The sequence below is a fragment of the Adiantum capillus-veneris genome, chromosome 26, assembly GCF_014529385.1.
Source record: "Adiantum capillus-veneris isolate H3 chromosome 26, ASM1452938v2, whole genome shotgun sequence".
NCBI classification, from domain to species: Eukaryota; Viridiplantae; Streptophyta; class Polypodiopsida; order Polypodiales; family Pteridaceae; genus Adiantum; species Adiantum capillus-veneris.
In genome coordinates, this window is record NC_140956.1 from 83,719,986 (window position 1) to 83,739,537 (window position 19,552).

At 41.6% G+C, this 19,552-nt stretch overlaps 1 protein-coding gene across 1 annotated transcript; it reads left to right on the forward strand.

The window, feature by feature from the left end:
* The first annotated feature begins 2,977 nt into the window (after nucleotides 1-2,977).
* LOC147423746 (expansin-A2-like) lies at nucleotides 2,978-4,597 on the forward strand. The gene is made up of 2 exons (XM_086502259.1): nucleotides 2,978-3,521; nucleotides 3,646-4,597. Exons 1-2 carry the CDS (start codon nucleotides 3,356-3,358, stop codon nucleotides 4,269-4,271), a joined length of 792 nt encoding a protein of 263 aa, XP_086358385.1. The 5' UTR covers nucleotides 2,978-3,355; the 3' UTR covers nucleotides 4,272-4,597.
* The last annotated feature ends 14,955 nt before the right edge of the window (nucleotides 4,598-19,552 follow it).

Here is a 19,552-nt window from a genome sequence, read left to right on the forward strand (position 1 = left end):
ATCATACAATGTAATCCATGCAGGTGATTTAGAGGGTTTTGTAATAGTGGAGACCTTGAGGAAGTACTATCTGCCTCCATGTGATCTCAACACTGTACATATTTGCCTGTCTCTTTTTCAACCATAACCTAGAAATTTTGAAGAAACTAAGTAACCGCCTCAATTTTCTCCATCATCAAACATACCCATTACTTCTTTGTATTTCCATCAATGAAGATAACATATAATCTACAACCACCTATAGATGCAACCTTTGTGAGATCCCATACATCAAAATGCACTATCACCACAGTTTTGCTTACATTCTTGTCATATTGAATTGACTTTTTTTTTTGGATTTCCAAAGTGGGTAGCCTCACAAACCTTATGCATTCCATCCATCTTAAACAATGGAAAAGTTATCAAAAGCTCCTCATTTTGCATAGTTTCCAACCTTTGCACATTTACATGGCCAATATGCTTATACCAAATGTCTAGCTCTAAAGCAATTCATGACCATTGTGCAAACATGCAAACATGGAACCTTTCAATCATATACATCAACATCAAGAGTGAACATTCTGCCACCTTTTTACCTTATATGACAACTGAATGCCTTCCATTATTCTTGTATTCCTCTATATACAAACCAATATTTTGAACCTAACCTACAAACCCTACTGAACCATGTGCCCAACAAACACCAAGTTCTTTGTGATATTGGGCACATGTAGTACATCATCCAAATACTTCACTTTTCCATACTCCAAAGACAATGCACATTCCTCATATGTGCAATAGAATGCGATGTTTCATCCTTGGTAGGACTATCCAAAGTTTGCATGTCTTGAGACCACTCACCCTAGCGGCTCCTTCTCCAACACAAGGTACAACATGGAGGAATTTTTTAACACATGGTCCTCCCATTCCCTAGAATTCCTTTTTCCATATTCTTATTCTCCTGTGTAGATTCATGTGTGTGTATGTGTGCCCGCGCGCGTACACACACACACATACTGTGCTTGGTGCAAGCCTTTGTAGCCATCTTGGCAGGTCATCGTTCAAGATAATAAAAGGAAGTACCTGATTAGAGGAAGGTACACTCTATCATGGGTCCAGAACATCACATTGATGTAGATGTGGGCCAACGTTAGTTTGAAAATCGTCTTGATTCCTTCAGGCTGGATTTTCCCTAACCCTGATATCTACACCCAACAATGTTTTCAGATACTTGGTCATGACTATCCGTAGAGTTTCTTTTTGCACTACTGGCGACTTTAGAGGGCTATGAAATTTGTGTTTTAAAGCGCTAGCGCCCCATGTGCACTTGGGGATGTAGGAAGGTTGTGGACTTTTGAAGTTTCTTTGGATTGGAAAAAGGAAGTCTAAAGGCTTGCCAAGGCTTGAACCCACAAAATGGATCCACCATGCTCAAGCATTAGCGACAAACTGTATGGCAAAAAGTATGATCGTTGGAATTTGATCATGTGAAGCTTGAATCCGCAAAATGGCTCCACCATAATCAAGCGCTAACGACAAATTGAATGGCAATAACTATACTCATTGGAATTTGATCATGTGAACCTCCTCTTTGCAAAAAAGGTTACAGGTTATCGTTGATGGCATGGAGGCATGACCCACAAGGGATGGCAAGAAAGAGGTACACCTAGCTTTAAGATGAGGAGTATAGATCTCAGATCTTGCTTTGATTGGGATGCGATCAATGCAAATGCGATGTCGAACATTAGAGATTCACTCACAAAGGAAATCTCTCTAGCCATACAGACATTGAAAATGGCCAGTGGAATGTGGTCTATCCTCGCTAGAATGTTTGATCAAGATTCTACAATGCAAGCAGTCACCCTCCTTGGATAGTTCAAGTTAAAATTTGGAAGTTCCATGTAGTCTTTTCTAATGAAGGCAAAGGTGAACCCGGGACGGATTGACATACTTTGTGTGTGCGTGGTTCTCTCTTTTCTACAATAGATATGGTGAGGCTTGGCAACCGGCCCACAATAGTCTAGTAGGCTGATCAACATGCCACACCGGGCATTCACCTCCACACACCGGTGTACCGTTCAAAGAGATATAATTCCATTTGTATGTACATATGATTGGTTGAAAGAAGTCCTCCAATGGCTTCATATGATACAATCACAACAAAAACATGACAAAGTTCTTGTCTATACCTTAGTAGGGTGCCAATGACAAAACCTAGAAATGATGTTATGTGATCGAGATCCTTGGATTGTCTCACGAGCCTATTCAATTGGGCATGTCCATATCTCCAACTTTTACCATCCAAAATTTTCCATGCATTGGCCCAAGTGTCCCCATATCTCCAACCTTTTACTAGCATGCTTTGACAAACGTCGCCCTATAGTTGCCTATGAAATTGTTGTCGATACACGATAGGCCTTCGTTCTCCATTAGGGATAAGTGAGGCTCACGTGAATCTCAATGCATTTTATGTCTACAGAGAATCATTGTGTTGGTTTTTGAGAACATCTCTAATGCATGCACAAATACTTCAAAGGCTAGCACATGGGGAGCACTTCACAAGACCAAGGTAGAGAGCGCTTTGTGCTACTACTAATGAATGGAGGCATTACAAGTGTAGGTCAAATAAAGCGTGCTTATGCTTACCTCCCTTTTGAAACCTAGCTACCTCCTCCAATCACATTGTGTAGACGAGGGGACAGCGTACTTGGGGGCTCGAGGCTTTGAAATGCAAAGGAATTTTGAGCTTAGATGGAAAATCCATGGGTCCACATGTCAAAGCGTCCTTGGAAAGTATTGGTAGGCTAGTGTCTACCGAGGGACGACAATGCATGTTCAATATGAGCCACTCGTGACTCCGCCAAAGGTCATCCGGAAGAGCGATGAGCCCACAACTTACGGATTGGATGGCAGATCAGCTTGCCTGACGACGTTGTGGCCAATGAGCGCCGTGCCTCCGCAAGATCGAGAAGGGAGAGCTCAAGCTGCTCGACCTGGGGCCCTTTCTTCATTGATTGAGGTGCATGTGCAATATATTCGGTAGTGCAGGGTCAGGCGAGGCCTGCAGGGCCACGATTAGGCGCTGCCTGTCTGCTGCATGTTACTCACAATCGCGATACATGTCCATTGTCGATGGCCCAGCTGCCCTCGACGTCCAGGCAGCCATGGCCCACCATTACCGGCAATAGAACTCCCCTTATCTGGCCAGGAGAGAGCGGCCACCTTGTCCTGATGTATAAATTAAGAGGCGCTATCCGCTGATCCCCGCAAGCAGCTGCGCAATCCTCATCCTCAATTTGCTTCGGCTTACCCAAGCTTGCTATCATTAAGCAATTAGAATCTGCAGGTCAGTCAGGGTGGTGCGCTGCAAGCTGGGATGGCACCTGCTAATTTGTACTCCCTTCTGCTCCTATTGCTGCCCTGCTTCATCCACCTGAAGTCGGCCTCGGCGTCCTACTATGGCAGCGGCAGCTCCCAGCAAAGTGGGTGGACCAGCGCGCATGCCACTTTCTACGGTGGAAGTGATGCCTCGGGCACCATGGGTAAGTCATGAAGTCTCTTGGTCTGCCTGGCTCTGATCATCGAATCGATTCGTATACGCACAATATTCATGCGCCGAGCTACCACTACACATGTCATTTGGCTGATATAATTTCATTAATGCAGGGGGTGCGTGCGGTTATGGCGACCTCTACTCCTCGGGCTATGGCACCAACACGGCAGCCCTGAGCACTGCCCTCTTCAATGCCGGCCTCAGCTGCGGTGCTTGCTTCGAGATCCGGTGCGATGCATCGTCCGACCCGCAGTGGTGCATTGCTGGAGAATCGGTGACGGTCACAGCCACCAATCTGTGTCCTCCCAACAATGCCCTGCCCAACAGTGCGGGCGGCTGGTGCAACCCACCTCTCCAGCACTTCGACATGACGCAGCCAGCGTTTGAGAAGATTGGAGTGTACAGGGGCGGCATCGTGCCTGTGGAGTACCGCCGGGTGCCCTGTGCCAAGAAGGGTGGCATCCACTTCACCATGAATGGTCACGCCTACTTCAACTTGGTGCTTATTACGAATGTGGGAGGAGTGGGTGATGTGCACTCCGTCTCCGTCAAGGGCTCGCGCACGGGATGGCAAGCCATGACCAGAAACTGGGGCCAGAATTGGCAGAGCAATGCGCGGCTGGACGGCCAAAGCCTCTCCTTCCAGGTCACCACCAGCGATGGCCGCACCCTCACCTCCTACGACGTGGCGCCCGTGGATTGGCGCTTCGGCCAAACCTTCAGCGGCGAGCAATTCTAGCTTCAATATCTGGCCGCCCAAAGTAGGCTAGCCGCTAGCTACTTCATTTGGGATTGGGAGCACAACAATATTCTACACTGTATTATATATACTGATGGGGGACCTGTGCTAACATCATCTGGCGAGCTGAGGTTGCACCCAATTATATTTACAGCCCGCAAGCCAGATTGTTCAATGTGATAAAGCCATCCCTCCAGCACCAACCACATGATCAACGTCATTCTTACCCATGTAATGAGTGGGGCACCTTCGCTCGTCGTGACCCTCGAAGATGTTTGGGATGTTCTTCGATTTGCGTGCGCAATGTAAATTAGCTCTCTCTCTCTCTCTCTCTCACACACACACACACACACACACACACACAATTTGTCATGCTGATATGTCCCCTCTATTCTAATTTTCTCATTGGTTATGGCATGCTAGATATGTCTAGTTTCGTTCCTCTCAAGCATGTTATGATAGCACCTGTGGACATTGTTGAAATTCTTATGACATCGGTGCACTTTCGTTGATTAAGGGGCCTTGTATCTTTGCTGTTAATTGTGTTTCATTAGCATCAATGGCAGGCATGTTCTCATCCATAGCTTGATCCTTGTTTGGATCTCCAATGGCATCCTTAAAATACATAAACTACATATTCTACACAAATCTTTGCCATAAAAGCACAATGCCGAGCCATAAAACTGTCAAATCAATCCCTACATAGGATTTCTTGCTCTCCTAGATCGATGTGGTCCAAGATCAATGTCAGGAACCATACATTATAATTGCAACCTTCTTGCACCGGAAGTCTTCAACAAAGACCATACCAAACTCCTCATCAAGAATTTCCTCATTTAGAAGGAACCCAAACCCCAAATAGGCCCCTTTAGATTATGGTTGATTTTGCAGTGGCCAATAGGAAGAGGGTAACAACCACAAGATGTCACTGTTTGCATCATATCTTGTCCTCCTCCCCTTGGTTACCCCCCCCACCCCCCCCACCCCCTCCCCTCTCTCCCCACTTGGAAAGAGTCCAAAAACATTCAAAAGAATTTTCTTGCAACTTTCTCAAGTGAAGATACAACCAGCTTACATGCCCCTTCTCCTTGAGTGGACTTCCTATTAGGTTTATGGGGATGGCCAGAGTTTTTAGCTAAAGATGCACCAAAGCTCTCAGCATTAATTTCCTCGAATTCTAAGAGAGACCAGAACGATGTCCAGAAGACTCATTGAAGAAAATGAAGATGGACAGATTGACGTCAAGATTAGATTTGGAAGATCGAACGAAACATGCTATTTACTTCATGGTCCATCACTAGATTCCACAATAAAAGAAGCTTTCCTTTAGTTCCCCAAATGACAAATTAAGCATATTTTTTTCTGTTAGAGGAGACCATACTCACCCATACAATGCTTGCATCTATTTCCTTTTCCCGATCTGCACCATAGGAGTGATCTAGCTTAGCTTGCGAACCCTTAAATGCGAGACCAACCATTTGAGTATAGAGAAAGAGTCTCTTTCATTCAAATTTGAAAACCCTTTCTCTCGAGCCTTTCCACTTGAAAGCTTCCTCACACCCCCAATGTTCAAGAAAGTCTTTTTTTCCTTGTATTTTCTTGTATATTTTTGAACTATTTTCTTGTATATTTTACAATTTTTTCTTCCCTTAACCTTGGTTTGCAAGTGCTACCTTTGATTTTCAATTGGCTCAAGTCTAAGCTCACACAAACCTTTCTTGAACACTGCCACACCCTATACTTTCTTCTTTTTGGAAGCTTGTGGCGCTTACTTCTCAATTTCATCCATCTAAAGGCTTATATTTATTGCCTTTGAGATTTGAATGTTTTTCTATTTTTGCGTTGGATTTTGAACAACCCAAAATTTTGAAAATCCATTGAAGTCCTTTTCCAATATCCACATCAAAATGACCTACACATGTTATTTTTCTAGGAAAGACTCTTTTTTTTAAAGTAGCTCAAAACCACTTGCGGCATTCTATGTTCCCTTAATCACCAACAACGGAGCACAGTAACCCAATTACTTATAAGGCCCTTTTGGTCTAGAATGCCCCCTTAATCACCAACAACGGAGCACAGTAACCCAATTACTTATAAGGCCCTTTTGGTCTATTATTTTTTTCAGTAATGAGCCAATTGGATCCCCTGACCATGACTCTCACTCCAATTTGGCATCCTTGGGGCCCTTTCATTATTTTCTTTCTCTTTTCTTGATAAATTTGACACATGTTTAGGACTTACTCTTTCATGTAACTTGCCACTCCATAGATCCTCAACATGACCTGAACTAGATGACTTTGTAGAGAACCACTCAAAACCTATCGTACTGTGCATATGTATTTTGTGCATTCACATTATCATTCACATCATCCCCAGCACCATCTTTTCTATGAGCATGTGAGTTCACCAAGAGAGTTTTTTAATCTCAATAAAGGTAGATGTTTACATCGATAAAAGGGGTTTCTAAACATCACTTTTAGACAAAATTCTACAGGTTTTAAAGGAAGAAGGGGCATTTAACTCATGAAAACGTGTATGTGAAGAGGGGTTATTTAAATGTAACTTGAAGCAGGTGATGCAGAGGTTTTTGTAATAGTGGATGCTTCAAGGAAGTACTATCCACTGCCATGTGACCTCAACATTGTACATATTTTGTTGTGTTTTTCAACCGTTGAAGAAAGTGCGTAACCGCCTCAATTTTCTCTGCCATGAAAGCGTTCAAGGACTATTTCTTCAACTCCTTATTTGTGATTTTTTAAAAAATAAAATACACCCATTTCCTATTAAATCTGTATGTTTTTTACCAATTCCTTTTTATGGTACCCTTTTGTATTGGAAAACATGAGAAGAAAAGAAATTTAATAAGCTCGTCTACTACTGCACTCACTGTATTATATATATACTAATGGAGGACTTGTGCTAACATCATCTGACGAGCTGTGGTTGCACCCAATTATATTTACCCAGGGGGCAGCCCGCAAGCCAGATTGTTCAATGTGATAAAGCCATCCCTCGAGCCAACCACATGATCAACGTCATTCTTACCCATGTAATGAGTAGGGCACCCCTGCTCGTCGTGAGTCATGCATGAGTCATGACTGTCAAAGATGTTTGGGATGTTCATCTATTTGCGTGCGCAATGTAAATTAGCTCTCTCTCTCTCTCTCTCTCTCTCTCTCTCTCTCTCTCTCTCTCTCTCTCTCTCTCTCTCTCTCTCTCTCTCTCTCTCTCTCTCTCTCTCTCTCTCACACACACACACACACACACACACAGAGTTTGTCATGCTGATATGTCTCCTCTACTCTTATTTTCTCATTGGTTATGGCATGCTAGAGGTGTCTAGTTTCATTCTTCTTAACCATGTTATGATAGATCTTGTGGACATTGTTGAAATTCTTATAACATTGGTGCGCTTTCATTGATTGAGGGGCATGTGCATGTGTAAAACTTTCCCAAGTTTTATCGACCTTGTACCTTTGTTGCTAATTGTGTTTCATTAGCATCAATAGCAGCCATGTTCTCATCCATTTCTTGATCCTTGTTTGGATCTCCAATGGCATCCTTAAAATACATAAACTACATATCTTACCCAATCTTTTCCATAAAAGCACAATGTCAAGACATAAAACTGTCAAGACAATCTCTACATAGGATTTCTTGCTCCCCTACATCGCTGTGGGTCATGCATGAGTCATTACTGTCAAAGATGTTTGGGATGTTCATCTATTTGCGTGCGTAATGTAAATTAGCTCTCTCTCTCTCTCTCTCTCTCTCTCTCTCTCTCTCACACACACACACACACACACACACACACAGTTTGTCATGTTGATATGTCTCCTCTACTCTAATTTTCTCATTGGTTATGGCATGCTAGAGGTGTCTAGTTTCGTTTTTTTCAACCATGTTATGATAGCTCTTGTGGACATTGTTCAAATTCCTATAACATTGGTGCGCTTTCATTGATTGAGGGGAATGTGCATGTGTAAAACTTTCCCAAGTTTTATCGACCTTGTACCTTTGTTGCTAATTGTGTTTCATTAGCATCAATAGTAGCCATGTTCTCATCCATAGCTTGATCCTTCTTTGGATCTCCAATGGGATCCTTAAAATACATAAACTACGTATCCTACCCAATCTTACCCAATCTTTGCCATAAAAGCACAATGTCAAGCCATAAACTGTCAAGACAATCTCTACATAGGATTTCTTGCTCTCCTAGATCGATGTGGTCCAAGATCAATGCCGGGAACCGTATATTATAATTGGAAGCTTATTGCACCCGAAGTATTCAACAAAGACCGTACCAAACTCCTCATTAAGAATTTCCTCCTTTAGAAGGAACCCGAACCCCAAATGGGCCCCTTTAGATTAAGGGTTGATTTTCGGGTGGCCAATAGGAAGGGGGTGGCAACCACAAGATGTCACTGTTTGCATCATAGCTTGTCCTCTCCTCCCTTGCCCCCCCCCCCCCCCCCCCCCCCGCTCTCTCTCTCTCTCTCTCTCTATCCACCTGAAAAGAGGCTAAAAACGTTCAAAAGGATTTTTCTTGCAGCTTTTTCAAGTGAAGATACAACAAGCTTACTTTTTCAAGTGAAGACGTCAAGATTAGGTTTGGAAGATGGAACGGAACATGTTATTTACTTCATGGTCCATCACTAGATTCCAAAATAAAAGAAGATTTCCTATAGTTCCCCAACTGACAAATTTAGCATATTTTTCTCTGTTAGAGGAGACCATACTCACCCATACAATGTTTGCATCTATTTCCTTTTCCCAATCTGCACCATAGGAGTGATCTAGCTTAGCTTGTGAACCCTTAAATGCGAGACCAACCATTTGAGTATAGAGAAAGAGTCTCTTTCATTCAAATTTGAAAACCCTTTCTCTCGAGCCTTTCCACTTGAAAGCTTCCTCACACCCCCAATGTTCAAGAAAGTCTTTTTTCCTTGTCTTTTCTTGTATATTTTACAAATTTTTCTTCCCTTAACCTTGATTTGCAAGTGCTACCTTAGATTTTCAATTGGCTCAAGTCTAAGCTAACGCAAACCTTTCTTGAACACTACCACACCCTATACTTTCTTCTTTTTGGAGGCTTGTGGCCCTTACTTCTGAATTTCATCCATCTAAAGGCGTATATTTATTGCCTTTGAGATTTGAGTGTTTTTGTGTTTTTGACTTACTCTTTCATGTAACTTGCCACTCCATAGATCCTCAACATGACCTGAACTAGATGACTTTGTAGAAGACCACTTAAAACTATCGTAATGTGCATCTGTATTTTGTGCAGCCACATTATCATTCACATCATCCCCAAAACCATCTTTTCTATAAGCATGTGAGTGCACCAAGAGAGTTTTTTAATTTCAATAAAGGTAGATGTTTACATCGGTAAAAAGGGTTTCTAAACATAATTTTTAGACAAAATTCTACAGGTTTTTAAGGAAGAAGGGGCATTTATCTCATGAAAATATGTATGTGAAGAGGGGTTATTTAAATGTAACTTGAGGTGGGTGACATAGAGAGTTTTGTAATAGTGGATAAAGGAAGTACTATCCACCTCCATGTGACCTCAACATTGTACATATTTTGTTGTGTTTTTCAACCAAAACCTAGAAATTTTGAAGAAAGTGCGTAAGCACCTCAATTTTCTCTACCATGAAAGCGTTCAAGGACTATTTTTTCAACTCCTTATTTGTGATTTTTTAACAAATAAAATACATCCATTCCTATTAAATCTGTATTTTTTTTACCATTTCTTTTTCATCGTACCCTTTTGTATGTGAAAACATGAGAGGAAAAGAAATTTAATAAGCTCGTCTACTGCACTCACGTGATAGTCACATAATTATTGAGTGAACACCCCCCCGTCCCCCCCCCCCCCCCCCCCCCCCCCCCCCCCCCCCGCCTTACAGTACAAGAGGTTGTGTGCACTTGTGACGTTTTTAGCGACGAAAATACATTGGGTTTTTATACTCCCCAGCGTCGCTAACAATGTCAATACGGAAACATCGCTATGAGAATCTTTGCAAATGTCATAGTTACAACACCATTGTCAATATTGAGAAAATATACATGGTGTTCCAATAGCTATAAAAAGACTTATGCATGTCATCTCATGGTACATATGCTATGACAAAAGGAAACTAATGCTATCTAGCTACGACTAGATTGACATCGTCTAATCAGACGTCTCATCATGTCCAAGCGGCATATCTGTCGGATTCTGCAAAAAGAACAATAAGACAGCTTTCTGTAAGTATAAACATATAATTTACAAAACAATACAACAAATCTGCCATTCAAACATCTAGAAAGTCACTAGTCATACATTGCAAACTTACCTTGGTCACGCAACCCCCAGAGTACTCCCACACCTCCTCAGTCACTTCTTAATGGAAATGTTGTGCGCTTTTTAATTGGTTGTGCAACCATCCTAAGCTCATGAATGTTGGTAGGTTCTCCAGTACCGCTTGATAATGCATCGGTGGTCGTCCTCCCCGTCTCCACTCTATCCAGGCCCTTTGTCACTCTTGCTTTGCATCTTCGTATTGTGAAGTCCACTTTTGCATCACTGGATTGTGAAGCATGCAAAATTGATTGATTTTAGCCTCTAGATCTCCTGTCATCTTCTTCTCAACACCGAGATTTCACATGACAATCCCAGATATGCGCTCATCATCTATGGTTCTCCATAGCGTGTCTCGGGCTTTATCAAATCCTTCTAGCCACTCTCCAATGTAAACTAGGGACTCTGATACCAGCCAACCTTCTGCCATGCTACCCTCCGAACGTGCCTTCTGATGCACATATCCCTTAAGTGTTTTCATGAAACGTTCTAAAAAGAACATCCATCTAGAATGTATTGTGCCAGCTATTTCCACCTCATCAACTATGTGAACAAGAAGATGCACCTGAATGGTTAGCATGGTAGTAGGAAAGTGTTTCTCAAACATGCACACAACCTCCGCACCATTTAGTTTGGTGAATGGTATGGAGTTTACATTGATCTCCTTTTGTGAGATCCATTGCACCAACTTTGCAAGTTTGTAGATTGTGTTACGGACGTCAGGAGACAAACATCCCTCAATGGCCACCTGTAAAATAAACTGCAAAACACGTCTAGCAATGATATTAAGTCACAATCTGTTACACGATTCCCACTATGATATATTCCACTTCAAACATACCTGACACATTTTATGCCAGACTCCAGTCGTGTGACTACAAACCGGTAAGCTTTCCTTCTTTAGTGAAACACTTTCGGAGCGAGTGCTTTACACCATTGGGGGTCCACACAGATTGAATGGTCTCTTTTACTTTGCATTCTTGGGCTCTTGTGAAAATCCATGGCGCTTTAGGGAGTTTTATCGATTCATCAGATGCTGCCTACGGCCAATATTGCTTCATACGATCCACATTTCTAAGGTCAACGCTGGCTCCCAAAGTGTCTTTCTTGCCGGTCAGGTGGTCCCGTAGCAAATTACCCACATTCTTGAATATGTGCATTGGATCGAGAAAGTGATTGATCACGAGTGGGGGCAAATATGGTAACTCATACCATAGAGAGAGTCTCTTCATCCCTGGGGACAAACCATCATCACACATCTCCTTCTGCTCTAACCATGCTTGTGGAGACATCCTTGGTGGCTCTCTTCCCAAAAATCCACCGCGTAACACATGATTCTTTGGAAGACACGCTTGATGACCTTCGTAGATTTGCTTCTTCAATGAGGGCGCCCGACGTGCATTCAGTCTAGGTCCACATGTGACACATGCTTTGTATCCGCTTGTTTGAAGCCCTACATGTATACACATGACAATAGATAAGCTTGAGAAAAACCAAGATTTTTAGTGTTTGAGTTTGAGTGTAAATCACCTGAGCATTCTGTTAGTCCGGGATAGTCATGCATGGTCCACATTAGAATGCCTCTGATCAAAGCATTTCATTGACCTGTGTGTCATCTCATATCCACCACTTCTATGCCAATCCACAATTGTTGTAGCCCTTCCAATAGTGGACAAAGATACACATCCATATTCTTCACTTTATATCGCCCCGGCACAATCAAGCTTAACCACATGTGCCCCTTCTCGGTAGTCAACCACGGGGGAATGTTGTAGTTGATGATGACAACGGGCCATACACTGTAAGATGTTGATCTTTGAGCAAATGGATTTACGCCATCCATAGCTAGGCCTAGGTGCAAATTTTGAGCTTCCTTGGCAAAATCCGGCCATGTTTCGTCTATATGTTTCCAGGCTGCGCAATCTGCATGAATCCGTAGTACACCATCCGAAGATTTAGTCTCCTCATGCCATGATGCTAAGGCAGCCATGGACTTACATTTGAAGAAATTCTTGATGCGAGGAAGTGGAGGAAAATGTCGCAAAACCTTTTGTGGAATTTTTGTTTCGTGGAGATCTACTCGATATCTCTCGAAATCACATTTTGGACACTTCTCCATGTCTATGTATTCCCCTCTGAAAAGAATGAAGTCATTAGGACAAGCGCGAATCAAATTGTAATCCATCTCCAAGTTTTACAAGATCTTTCTTGCTTCATCTCTGGAATATGGCATCATATTATCAACTGGCAGTATGTGCTCTTTGAGCAATCTACACAACAAAAAAAATGCGGTACACTTGTGTAAGTAATCTATCAGATTATTATACATCTAAAGTTTTTTATTAAAGTAAACACAATGTAATAGATCACCTGAAAAGTGTTATGACACTAGTGTCACTCCATCCAAACTTTGCCTGCATGTCGAGAAGAACCAGGAGCGCCTTCAATCTAGACACACGTGCTCCATCATACAATGGCGTATCGGCTTCACTTTTCATATCATCATAGATAAGCCTTTCTAAATCCATGATCGTCTCGATCATTTCATCGATCTCGGGCTCGAGCATTGCCTTGTTGAGAATGTGGTCTACATGATCATCCTCCGAGATGTCAAAGGCTACATCTTGTGGCGTCACTTATGGTGCTTGGCCAAAGCGCCTGCGAACACATCTATTGGGTTGCAAGATTGCTCTCTGTTGGCCAGTGTTAGAGTCAGACGAGTTATAATTGGCAACAACTCAATCTATAATAGATGGATTGAACTCGCCAAATTCACGAACGTGCTACAAAGAAACGCGTCTTGTCCGTCACACAACATGCTTGCATTGATTACAAGGGCATAAGATCCTTGTTGAGAGATAGGTGTTTCGGTTGGACGGCCCCACATCCTCGTTACTACTCATAATGAAGGTAAAAACCTTATAACCTCGACATAAATTTAATCTTCTATTGGAATCCTCCGTCTTTTATCTCTCTCTCTCTCTCTCTCTCTCTCTCTCTCTCTCTCTCTCTCTCTCTCTCTCTCTCTCTTTGATCACACTGTAAACTACCTCCCGTTCTCTAGTCATGTCCAATCCCCACACACCTCGATTCAGAGGTGCACGGAAATCACAACCACCGGGTTATAATCTCGTCTTTATTGGTCAATGCCTATATTTGTGGGTACGAGAAATCTACACATCCACATCTACATGATAGTGCATGTAGTGGACAAAACCCCTTTGCCTCTTCTCTAGCTGTAGCAATTGACAGCATCTTAACATCTCTTCATAACAGATCTTTGTTCGAGGGATTACTTAGCAGCTTACATGTTGGCCTCCAATCTGAGTATCATGCCATTGAAATCTTTCCAACTTAAGTTCGCATCCGTAGAGAGGAAGAGAGGGATCACCGTTTGTCTAACTCTAACTTTTTTACCTTAATCCCGAAAGTAGACTCTATATAAAAACTCAATCGAAAATCTAATCTTAAATCTAACCTAATTGAACATGTGGTGATTCGCGGGTAATTGAATATGGTTAGTGTGTGAGTTAATAGGTGTCAGATTCTGATGGGAATATACATATTGTTGTGTGACTAGTGTTTGCTCTTTGGGCAAAGCACGCCTTCATTGACATGCGTTAAAATCTAACCTAAATCTAATCTAATCTAATCTTAAATCGAACATAAATCTAGATCTAATCTAATCTTAAACTCAAATTAAACCTAAATCTAATCTAATCTTAAATCTAGCATAAACCTAAATGTAATCTAACTTAAATCTAAATTTAATCTAGTTAATCTTAAATCTTGTCTTAATCTTAAATCTAAATCTAATCTAATATTAAACTCAACATAAACCTAAATCTAATCCAATCTTAAATCCTAAACCTAAATGTAATCTAACTTAAATCTAACATAGCTAGCTAATCTTAAATCTTGCCCTAATTTCAAATCTAACTTAATCTTAATCTAACGTAAATCTAAATCTAACCTAATCTTAAACTCAACATAAACATAAATCTAAATGTAATCTAACCTAATCTAATTTAAGTCTTAACATAATCTCTCTCTCTCTTTGTTTTCTCCCCTTACCTCTCTCTTTCATCTTCTCCTCTCTCTCTCTTTGGTTTTTTATTCTCTCTCTCTTTCTCCCTATTTCTCTTTATGTTTGTTTTTTCCTCTCTCTCTCTCTCTCTCTCTCTCTCTGTTTTATATCTCTCTCTCTCATTGTGTGTGTGTATGCATGTATGTGTGTATGTGCTTTTGGTTTATGCATGTGCTCTCTCTCTCTCTCTCTCTCTCTCTCTCTCTCTTTCAAAGACACAATGTGTGTGTGTGTGTGTGTGTGTGAGAGAGAGAGAGAGAGAGAGAGAAAGAGATAAAGGGAACATGAGAGAGAGGAGAGGGAAGGAGCGTACCTGGCTCTCCCTCCTCTCCTCGTGTATGTGTGTATGTATGTGTGTATGTGTGTGTGTGTGTGTGGGGGGGCGGGGGGCAAGAGAGAGAGAGGGAGAGTGCGGGTTACCTCTTTCGGTTGAGCACCGAAAACTCAAATGTGAAATTTGAGTTTCTGGTGCTCTTGGCTTATTTTTTACCTCTATCGATGTCACTATGAGCATCGCTATGGGCGTCGCTATGCAACAAATAGAATAGCGACGCTCATAGAGATGCCGTGGAATTTCGCTTTTGAGCGTCGCACTGTGATCGTCGCTAATGTGAAGTACCTCTTGCAGTGTTAGTAGAAGGTACCAAAATTAGATCAGATTCATTTGGGGTTTACAATTTATAGACCATTAAGAACATTTCTTTCTTTCCAGAACACATAAGTCACATAGGCAAATGCTATAACGGAGGAGCAAAAGCAAAGTTCGATAACTTCCTGACAAAGTAAGGCATGCAAACATTACATCCATCCATTGTTAGATGCATTGGTTTCATTACAAAGGCTCCATGGATCAATTTGTTTACATACTATACTGGAGTCTCATTGGGACACTTGATTTACGAAGTATCTTTCTCGCAAGGTACATTTCAATGTTGCATGCACAGACTCTAGTATGGTTGAAAGACTTGATGTATCGAGTACCTTTCTTGCAAGGTGTATTTTGACGTTGCATGCACAGACTTCAATATGGTTGAAAGAAATTTCCCCCGACAAATCAACAAGCATCGGAAATAAAGCATGCGTACCTCAAAATGGTGATTGAATACATGCCAACGCCTACTATGTTGCATAGCTATCCGATATGGTATGGGTGTTCAAGGCCCATAATATGTGTTAAAATGGGTCGTATGAGCCATACGATCCATTTTAGCGCATAGTATGTTTCAGGGCTGCCCAAACCATATTGGATGGCCATGGGACTTTTCACGCATGGGAATTAAAACCGTTCCCCCACCCTTAAAATATTGCACAGCCATCCGTAAGGGTATGGGGAGTCAAGGCCCATACTATGTGCTAAATTGGAACATATGGCTCATACAACCCATTTTAGCACATAGTATGGGTCGGGACCGCCCAAACCATATTGGATGTCCATGAGACTTTGTATGAGTGGGTATGAGCACCATTTACCCACTCTTGTAAAGTCGCACAACCATCCGATATGGTTTGGGAAGTCAATTAGGGCCATACTATGTGCTAAAATGGGACTACATATGGCTCATACATCCATTATAGCTCTTCTATCATGGATTAGGATATGATCATCCGGTATAGTTGGCTCGTTGGCAATGTATATGGGTCTATATATGGTTGTATATATTTTCATCTATATGATTAGCTTTATGGCCATATATGTGGACCTTTATATGGTCATCTACATTGGTATTCTTTATGAATGTGGATCTTTAGCCTTATGGCCATATATGTATACCTTTATATGGTCGTCTACATTGGTATCCTTTTGTAATGCCGGATTAGGAAATTCTTGTGATCTGTATAGATTCTATAAGGGTGTTTATAAGGTCCTCTATAAGTGCATCTACAATGTCACTCTCTATGGTCATGTATACAATTGTCTGCATGGACATATACATGGTTAACTTTGCAAAGATTGGTTGGATCATTAATATGATCAACTAATGTCATCAATAGGGTCATTTTCATTTCTATCTTTCTATGATGGATTAGGATATGATCTCCTTTAAAGTGGGCTCTATGGAAATCTGTATTGGCATCTATATGGTCATCTACATTGTCATCGTAGATGCAGATACAAAAAGTGCAAGAGAGGGAAGGATAGAAGGGGAATGGGGTGAGAGCATACACAGGATGTGGCGGAGCTTGTGAGAAGAACACTTATCACTCTCCTTATTTTCTATATACACAAGAATATAATGGGGGGCGCTCGGCCACAGGGCTTGAAACCCAACATTCTCCCACTTGAAGGCCAATGTGGCCCAAGTGGCTAAAGAATGTAGGGGCTATTATGTAAAATTCTACAAACATGAATCATGATTGTAGCTTCACCCTACACCCATCATCTGTATGCAATGTGCCAATTTCTTTGGGGTTAAGAGCTTCCGTAGGGTTTTCATTCGCGTGAACTTTGACTAACTCAATGCGTTTGCTAGCCAAAATGTCCCATACCACATGATACTTGACCTATATGTGTTATGACTTGGAGTAAAACACGGGGTTCTTTGCTTACGCAATTCCACTTTGACTGTCACAATGTAGCACTGGAGTCTAGTGTATACCAAGGTCTCCCACTAGACAAGATAACCACACAACTTTCTTATTGGAGCTAGAAATTGTAACATACTCTGCCTCACTGGTGGAAGACGAAGATCAATTTTGGTTACATGATTGTAGCTTCACCCTACGGCCATCATCTGTATGCAATGTGCCAATTTCTCTAAGGCTAAGCTTTTCGCTAGAGCTTCCATAGGGTTTTCATTCGCGTGAACTTTGACTAACTCAATCGCTTTGCTATACAAAATATCCCATACCACATGATACTTAACCTCTATGTGTTTTGACTTAGAGTAAAACACGGGGTTCTTTGATTACACAATTGCACTCTGACTGTCACAATGTAGCATTGGAGTCTAGTGTATACCAAGGTCTCCCACTAGACAAGATAACCACACAGCTTCCTTACTGGAGCTAGCAATTGTAACATACTCTGCCTCAGTGATGGAAAACAAAGTGCAATTTTGGATACATGATCTCCAAGAAACTGCCACTCCAACAAACAAGAAAACGTAGCCACATGTGTATTGCCTAGACACATCCGAATCAATGTATCCAACTATGGATGCATCACTATTCCCAAAGCATAAGCACTAGCTAGTTGAGCCCTTGTTGTATCTCAATATGTGCTTCACTGCTTCCTAATGCTTTCTGCCTAGATTTTCTAACTAGTCTCACTGTATATGCAATGTCTGGCCATGTGCTAACCATGGTGAACATGAGACTTCCAACTACCGAAGAATATGACACCTTTGCTATCTTTGCCTTTTTAACATCCTCATTTGGGACAATCATGCTTGCTAAGTTTTTGGTATGCAGCCATTGGGGTACTCAATGCTTTCCCCCTTGAATATTGAAATGTTGCAAAACCTTATGAATATAATCTTCCTGCAAAAGTTCAAGTATACCACATTTGCAATCTCTCTTGATACACATATCAAGAAATTGATGTGCATCACCCAAATCTTTCATAGTAAATTGCTTGCTTAAGGCATCCTTGAGAAGTGCAATCTCATCTTTTGACTTCTTGGCTATGAGCATATCATCCACATACAAAATCAAAATGATGAGGAAACCATCGTTCAACCTCTTTGTGTACAAGCATTGATCCTCTTGGCTCCATACATAACCCTAGACTAAATGTAATTATCAAACTTTATGTATCATTGCCTTGAGCCTTGCTTTAATCCATACAAATCTTTCTTCAGTCTATACACTAGTTCTGCTTGTTTTGGCTTCTCAGGCTTTATCACAAAACCCATTGGATGTTTCATGTAGACATCCTCTTCAAGATCCCCATGAAGAAACGATGTCTTCACATCCAATATTTAAACCAATTACATGTCTTTGATGGCTACTAAACCAAGCATACAACACAATGTAGTCATCTTGACCACGGGAGAAAAGATTTCATCGAAATCCACACCTTTTGTTTGCTTGAACCCTTTAGCAACCAATCTAGCCTTATACTTAGGCTCGATATCATCTGTTGTGTACTTCTTCCTTGTACACCCATTAGCATGGCAATGTCTATTTACCCACAGGGAACTCTGTCAATTCCCGAGTTTCATTTGCTAAGATTGAGTTATACGCATATTGCATAGCCTCCTCCCACTTCATGCTATCATCCATTTGAATGGCCTCTTTGTAGCAAGTGGGTTCACTGCAGTCAGTGACTAGCAAGTACTCCAATCCTGGCTCAAAATTTTCAGGTGCACGAGATGTACGAGTAGATATTCAAAGTGCTGGACTATTGGATTCCATTCTCTCTGGAGAAACATGTGTGTCTGTACTAGTGTAAGGTGCATCACTAGCTCGTCCAACATTCTGTGTAACAGGTGGTGAGGAAACATTCTCAAAACATACTCAACGATACTCGATGTCTTTCATTGGCTTTTTATGCATCTTAGACTCGTTGAATATCACTTGTGAGCTTCATATAACCTTCTTAGATTCTGGGTTCCAGAGAAGAGATCCCATCTCTTCGTCTACACCATATCCAATGAGGATACACTTGTGTGATCTGTGTCTATCTTTTGTCTAAGTGCTCTTGAAACATGTGAGAATTCCTCACACTCAAAACACATGTAACTTGTCATAATTGGGCTCTTTGCCCGTCCACATCTCCTGCAAAACCTTGTACTTTAGTGGTGTACTAGATGATCTATTGATAGAGTAAGCAGCCATCATAATAGCTTCTCCCCAAAATTCTTGAGGTAAGTTGGCCATAGACGACATAGAAATGACCCATTCTTG